Source organism: Seriola dumerili, unplaced genomic scaffold, assembly GCF_002260705.1.
Source record: "Seriola dumerili isolate Sdu_G_001 unplaced genomic scaffold, Sdu_1.0 BDQW01000025.1, whole genome shotgun sequence".
NCBI lineage: Eukaryota > Metazoa > Chordata > Actinopteri > Carangiformes > Carangidae > Seriola > Seriola dumerili.
Window position 1 is genome coordinate 13553217 of NW_019174280.1, and position 7870 is coordinate 13561086.

The 7870-nt window shown below is 45.4% G+C and overlaps 1 protein-coding gene across 3 annotated transcripts in view; it reads right to left on the reverse strand.

Moving 5' to 3' along the window:
* The window catches only part of sash1 (SAM and SH3 domain containing 1), a 161356-nt gene that overhangs the window by 18174 nt on the left and 135312 nt on the right, over positions 1–7870 (reverse strand). For 2 of the 3 annotated variants that reach the window (XM_022768025.1, XM_022768040.1), the window contains exons 8-10: positions 7723–7821; positions 2602–2737; positions 1705–2126 (exon numbers count right to left, since the gene is read on the reverse strand). In XM_022768025.1, the coding sequence (XP_022623746.1) occupies positions 1705–2126; positions 2602–2737; positions 7723–7821 (657 nt within the window). The remainder of the gene's footprint in view (positions 1–1704; positions 2127–2601; positions 2738–7722; positions 7822–7870) is intronic. The other variant, XM_022768034.1, reaches the window with a different exon arrangement.

Consider the following 7870-nt stretch of genomic DNA (forward strand, 5'->3'; position numbering starts at 1 on the left):
CTTCCCAGGAAAAGCACAGTTTGGAGAACAAACATGTTTGAAGAGACGTCCAAAAAGAACTGTTCTGAATGTAATGGCGATGCTTGATGGAATGGACATGCACCCAGAAATAAATGCCTTTCGAATTTAATTATAAGAAAAGAAAAACTACCAAAAAATAAAAAATAAAAAATCATATCTGCAACCATAGAGGCACGGGCCAAAAAAAAAAAAAAAAGAAACGAAAAGCAACAACAGAAACAGTGGATTCGGAGAGTTTCTGGATGAGAACGACCTCCAGTGATTTCACTAGTACACGATAGGATTCAGGTACCCTCAAAGCTGCAGGATAGCTCCTCTATAACACCGCCTAGAGTATCTGTCACTACTTGTATTGATTTACACAGGTTATATGTGGGGGAATGAGTACGGTACTTGCGATGCAACCAGACCCTTTTCATCCTTGTTAACATTAGAAATTTGGCCTTTTATATTCACTGAGGTATGAATATGTATTAGTACATGTAGTTCACCTGTTTGTCTGCTGAATCCACTTTTTTTTTTAATTGCTCTGCTAAGCCTTACAAGATCAATTTGAAAGTTGATCAGCGTAAAGACACATCTGTCACTGAACTCGACTTAATAAGGCCATTCACTGAGTATGTCTCTGAGGTTACGTGCTGTGCAGTTCAAAGAATGAGCTCCTCCAAGCTCGTACAGCATCTCCTCTGCCCACAGGGATCAGCGTGACTGTGCGAGTGCATGTGTTCTTCAGGGATCTGACATTTATAAAAGGCACTTATAAAACCTCTGCTGTGACTTAACCTCCCAAGTGGGGCACTGCACATTCCATAATCATTTCATTTTCAGCTGAAAGAAAAAGGTTTGAAGCCAAAGGCATTCACTTAAAGGTCAAGGAAGATACCATTCCTCTGAGGGCAGATATGTCTGTGATAGGCTGGTTCTTGACGTTTTCAGTACGTGAGCTGCGCTACTTTCTGACTTGTCACACAGACGTCATTAACTAAATAAGTCGACATGCTTCGTGTGTTGTGTTGTGTATGTCTGCTGCACCTTCTATTGTAACCTCTGAGCTATTCTGCAACTTTGAAGTACACCGAGTCCTGCTCACACGAGGCGGTCGATTTGAACCTCATGGTCCAAACTCACAGACTTCTGCTGGATCCGCAAGAGCACACGCTTGGTGCAGCGGTCCACACTGGCCGCCCACTTCCTGTCCGCCTCGCGGTCCTCCTCCAACAGACAGCGGCGCTCAGCGCGGCTGAGGGTAACTGGGCGGACCAGCTGGGCCCAGTTGAGGTGACCGTACAGGCTCCGTTCTACCACATAGGTGATGTTCAGCTCACTGACTGCTGTTCGACCACGCAGCCTGCGAGAGGGAAACACCCAGCCCCCTCCCCCACTTCCAAAACCCTTTGATTTGGCTACATCACAGCGGGCGGGGGAGGAGGGGGTGACAGACAGAGGGGAGACAGGGGTCTTGGAATTGCGCGAGCGCTGGTACAGTAGGTGCTTGGTGGAGTAAGCGTAGTTGGGGTCAGGTTTCCGGTGTGTCCAGCTGCCATGGTGCCGGTTGGCAGTTTGGTGTTTAGGGCTGCCTTGTGGACCGTCATCCAGGGAGATCAGGAAACGAGACTGGGCATGGGGTTTGGGACGAGGTTTGGTGAGGCCATAGTAAGCGTAGAGGGCCTCGTTGTTACTTACCCCATGGGAGATGGAGCCCAGGGCCTTCCGCATCTCGCTGTCGGTAGTGGAGCGTGACAGTTTCCCCTCGTCGTCCAATCCACAGCCATCCAACTCCGAGAAGGAAGAGCCACTACCTCCAACGCCGGAGATGGAACCTCCCAGGCCACCAGAGCTGACCGGGGTTCTCCTGGGGGGCCGGATGAGGCCGTGGGTACTGGAAGACTTACTGAAGGTTTTGACCAGCTTGTGTCCGGACCAGGTGTCCAAGCTGCTGGAGGAAGGGGAGGTGGTCAGACTGTCTGTGTCTCCATCGAGGGAGAGTTGATCCTGGGTGAGGGAGGGCAGAGAGGCCTCCTGGGGCAAAGGGGGCTTCTTTAGTACCCCTGTGTACAGAGCTGTGTTGTCCTCACAGGTGGGAGGTGCCTCCAGATTCAGGAAATCTAAACAAGACAGAAACATCACTAGTTTGTTACTCAGGATTTAGACATTAGATTCTGTGCAGTCCCATGACCCATCTGTGGATTTCCAAACCACAGCTCGCCAGCAAACATTTCAAAACACATTCTTCAAGTCTGAGTTTCAGGCAAAGAATGTAATACATTGGCAAAAAGACACGACTTTATACATTTCCAAAAACACAACTTTTACTATGATTGAACTTTAACTTCTTATTCGTGAGAACCAACAGATCAATTCAAACTGATTTTAAACATAAAATTCTAAAAAGTAATGCCAGCAGTGTTGACATTTGTATACAGTAGAAGCATGAAGCCTATAACCATGACCTTTATGTGCCTGGGAAACACAACACATGAACATTAATTGACTGATAAAGTGAAAAAGAAATGCTGACAGATTTAAACTATTTTGAGCTGTGAGACAATCAAAGGAATTCACCATCTGAGGGTTACAAACCTTCAGAGCCGTGTTTCTTGCCCTCTTCCACCTTGATGAGTTTTTTCCTGACGCGGCGTGTTGAGTTAACCAGTTTGTGAAGCCGTTTGAACTTCACAGAGTCCTCCGATTGCTCATCGTCTGACTGTTCACGAGACTGGTGGGAGAGACAAAGAGGGAGGGATGATGTAATAAAAGGGACACACAGTCAAACTGGGAAAAGTCTTCCGTCCAGTTCAGCGCAAGCATTTCATGAAAGCAGAGATTAACGAAATGTATGGTTTTGTTTTGAATTATTTTGATATAAAAAGTAGTGAGAAAATAAAACAAACTTTGACGAATATGCTTTGAGATGCTGTTATAATGCAACAGATGGGAGCGTTTTTTAGAATGGAGTCGAAGTTAGTGATGTGAGAAATGGAGGACTGCAGGACTGCATTGTGTGAAATTCATATACATAGCAAACAGAAAAAAAATGCACTGAAATAATGAACCAGATGACAGTAATTTAAAAAAAAATGGGTATAACTGAATGGCACAGTGAGTCAGTATTACAATAAACGGTCTTATTTGATGATGTTGCCTTCAGAGACCGTTTACTCCAGAGGAAATGAAAGGACACTGGTCGCATGTTATGGGTGTCAGCATCTTCGTGTTTTTTTTTCTCACTGCATCTAAACTCTCTGCACAGTGGTAGTGGAGTGGAAAAGAGATAGAATAATGAAGTCGCTAACAGTTTCATCACTCGCACGCACGCACATACACACGCACGCACGCACACAAACACACACACACACACACACCCACACACACACACACACACACACACGTACAGCACAAGCCCTACTCCCACTGAGCCTCAACACACATACCCGCAGAAAAACTCCCTCAGCTCCATGTGTGTATGCACATTCTTGCTGCAGCCTCGATGTGATGGTGGTGATGAGCTGAGCCTTGGCGTAAAGATTGTCTGGCAGAAACCACCATAATTATCATGGAGCTCAAACAACTTAATTTGCTCCTATTTTGCTACTGGTTTCCACAGCAACACCACCTCTCTCACACACTGCCAGTTCCATGGTCGAGGTTGACTGCATCGCTTGCAGAGGGACACTCATGCATACATGTGCGTGCGCACGCACACACACGCACACGCACACACACACACACACACACACACCACTAGACAGAACAGGCCTGCAGGCTTAGCTCTTCTCTGTCTGATAAAACACAGTCTCCTCCTGCAGCTCTAAAGCTAACAAGCAAGAAACCACTTTCTAGCTGTTGTTGAGTTTAGACCGCAGGCCTGGCTCAGAGGCTGCTGACCTACAGTGGGGATGATGTTAACAACTGTGGCTCGGTTGAAGCCAACAAATCTGACATTGTCCGCAAATCCTTGATGGCACCACACAACCAGAGCAACATTATGACCTTTTGATTCCTGCAGACGTGTGAGTGTTACAAACCCGCAGTTGGAAAAGAAAACAATATATAGTTATCAGTGCAGCATCACAAAGTCCATTCTATCACACTGACCCCCCCCCCCCCTTCTGCCATCACTTAACCACCTTCTGAGGTGCATGATCAACGTTTAGGATTTCTGTCATGTTGGCGCAGCAGACCAGAGCTGGGGCACAGCCATTCATCCGGCCTCTGACGAACCACAGAAATAGGCTCTGAAAACCCATAACTCCACTACCCCTCAGCCCAATTGTCCCCGACAATCCCTCAAGTCAACCACACAATTCTGGCTGCTGTGGTGATTCCTTTAAATTTCCATTTGCCCTGGACGATGCTAGAATGTAATAGCTTCGAAGAATGTAGTGTAATAACAAGTCTGTGTCCTTGAGGATTGATAAAAGAGGCAGCAGAGAGACTGTGAGATGAGTGAACCCACCAAAGGTTGGACTGGAGTCGACTCCTGGGTCTTGGTTCCTATAAACCACTATTCTTGAGAAGTGTAAAAAAAACCCCAAAAAAACAGTGTGTCATATGAGGTCATATTGGGGTTAACACAACTGCCTGAGTGAATTAGCAGTTAACCCCCTCATGATTTCTTCTATTCCATGTGTGACAGAAGGAGGAAAAAGAACAGGAGAAGATAAAGAGGTGACAGTGACATATACGTCCTCACCCAGCCCTGAGAAACACCATCCATGCAAATGACCGGAGGGGAGACATAGAAACACAGAAAGAAACTCAAACATATGAGGCCATGAATCAAGAAGGGCTGAAAGGCCGCCATCAAAAACAAGGTCAAAGCAACAATTCCTCCACCATAACTGCCGTTTCACTTCACAAATTACCTTGACGACCGTTCCCACAATTTGGAAGGTGCCCTTAAACTTAGAAAACTATAATCCAACATCCTTACAGCGCACACCAAAATCTTTCTGCTCGTTCTGTGCCATAAAAACTGAACAGGACAAACCCAAAAGAAAATCTGATACAGAAAGTTAAGTGCAACAATGTGCCTTAAAACTTACCACCTTAGTTTAAAACAGCAGGGTAGCACTTCCAGTGTTAATATACAACGGGCTAGCAAGCGCAAGTCCAGCAAATCCATCGTGTGCCAACCACATTCTCACGCATGCACGATCCAAAATAATATCTGTGCCCCTGTGCACATGCTGGCAGATACAGACGCAGCCTGTTAGTGAATTCAGCTCAGAGGAATGAGGGACTGTTTGGAAGAGCCGTGCCGCACAGCTAGCAGAGAAAAGGCGTGTTGTGCATGGAGAACAATCCCATCATTTGAGTCCCTCTGACCCTGCCTTGGCCCCCACATCGCTAATGGCCAGCCCTGGAATGTGGGTTCCGATCGTCGGGGGGGGGGGGGGCAGACCGGGGAAACACAGCATCAGAGAAAAAGGGACAGAGCAGCCAAAGAATTGCTTATTGCTAACAAGTCAGCCACACATATGTACTGTATATTCACATGTCTGCATATAGATAGAATACAGGCACACAGAACTGTTACTATTTGAATTTGGGAATGACCTAATTCCATTCATTATAGGGGAAAGGGGGCAACATGTGACACCAATAGAGGCCCCTGTAGAGAAGAAATTTTTCCTGTAGTGGCCAATTTTGGAACTTGGGGCAAGGGGAGATATATCCCCCCCCCCTTTTTTTCTGGCCCTGAGGGTAGTCTTTATCTTAACTCTCTCTCTCTCTCTCTCTCCCTTGTTTCCTCTCTGCCTCCAGCACTTGCATTTGTTCACAGCCTCCAGAGCCAATCTGTGTGTTCCTCTACACAATCCTCCTTCAGTAAGTCTTCATCCTCTCCCCTGTCCTGTAAAACCCCCCAATCGATCAATCCTCTTCCCACAGGAAGTGAGCAGCTGGCAGCAGAGGGGGTAATGTGAGGGTTAACAGACTGATGAGATGATCAGCAAACTCATGCACAATTCACACACCCACATGAGAGAGCCAGACAGCAGACAGAACCAGAGCTGAGGTTATCTATGGTATAATTAAGCTGTTTTTCATATGGAAGGAAATCATCAATTAACCAACCAGAAGAAGCATTTAATAGGGACCAGTGGTGATGTGAGAAAACTATTCTGCATTTGTCCTTATTCGTGGATTTAATGATTCAGTTACAGTAAGAAACAGCCGTTTAGATCTGAAGTCCTGGTGTTTAAGAATGTAAACCATAGATTACTTTCAAGTTGAAGAGGAACAGGGGCAGCTGTGAATGCGTAAAAGTCAAGCACATCTGCACTGAAAGCATATTCATTCTCTTGAAAGAAACTGATTCTGGAGATGCAACCCTGGCAAGGATCGAAGCACATCTGTCTAAAGGCTGTAGGGTCAACCTTCCAATTACTTTACCAACGAGGACATGAAATGCACATGCATTCAGTTACGAATAGAGAATAAGAGTATATGCAAGAGATCGCTTTTAGAAAATGTCAGTGCTTTGTAGCTGGGAATTAGTAACACATTCCAAAATAGCAATAATACACATGTGCAGGAAGTTATTTTCAGAATACTTGGAATTTTTGTGTTTGGATAAACTCATTTCCTATATAAAACTGGGTCAGAGTGTGACTCTGTATGACTGCATGCTTTTCCCATGTGATGCCATATATTACAGAACTAGTCAAAAAGAAAAACCCATAACCACTGTGAGTCCTAAATCTGCTTCATAGCTGGCCTACATTTAAAATAGGGGGGGGGGACAACTGTAGCATATGCAAACATAGATACAACAGAAAGAACTAAGTGATTGTCAACAAACACCGAACTAGATCCAACAGGCTGTGATTGTCTGAGCTCCAACTCCACAACTCATGGCATCCGTTACGGGACCAACTTCACAACATGAAGTATCCTCAAAGGTCTTGACTCATTTAAAAAGGTTACTGGGGAGATTTGGAGGCTTTCACTCCAAGGATCGCAGCTGACAAAATCAATACTAACAAGCGCTTATGCCACAAGAGGTTCTGGCTGGATTTTGTCCGACTCTCCACTTGGCTTTCTGCAAGTTACAATTACAACTGATTGATGGAAACGGACCTGATCTTAAATTCCAAGGAGACAATTACCTTGTCACTACTGGAGCCAATTATGATTTTGTTGGGACAAATTTCAAATGAGCACATGGCAGAATTAACTTGATGAATAAAACATGGAAGAGGACTCGCAACATTGCGTAATAAAACCGAAGTAAGCAATGAGGCAAGATTCACAGAGGGAACACCCATTTTATTACGATGCACATGACATGGTGGAGAGAATGTATGTGCAAAGACAGATATATTGTAGTTTGGCTAATGGATAAAGAGCAGAGAGAGAAGGGCAGATAAAGAAAAGGAAGAAGAGAGGGAGGCAAGATAAAAGTTAAACAGTGGTTTATGCAAATATATTGAAAAGGGAAGTCTACAGGTGGATCATATTCAAAGTCTAGACATCAAGCTAAGAACAGTAGTTAAGGTTACAGTTCTTAACATTTGGATTAACACAAACACACACACCCATGCACACAAACGTCGAAACAACAATGGCCGTCCTCCTTCACAACCCCCTCGGCTGAAAAATCAAACTGAAAGGTGAGAGTGGTCGGAAAGGTAGAGTAAAGGGGAAGGGTCAGGGTTTTTGGGGTGTCGGGGGGGAATGGGGTAGGGGTGTACTTACGTTGCAGTTTGAGGACTGGTTTAGATTGGGTGCAGATCCGTCAGTCCACTCTGCAGTGTCAGTACTGCTGGACTGTCTGCTGCGCTCATACTCCTTCAGCTACGTGGAGAAGAAGAGTTTAGAGAGAGGCAGAGGAACAGGTCGGGGC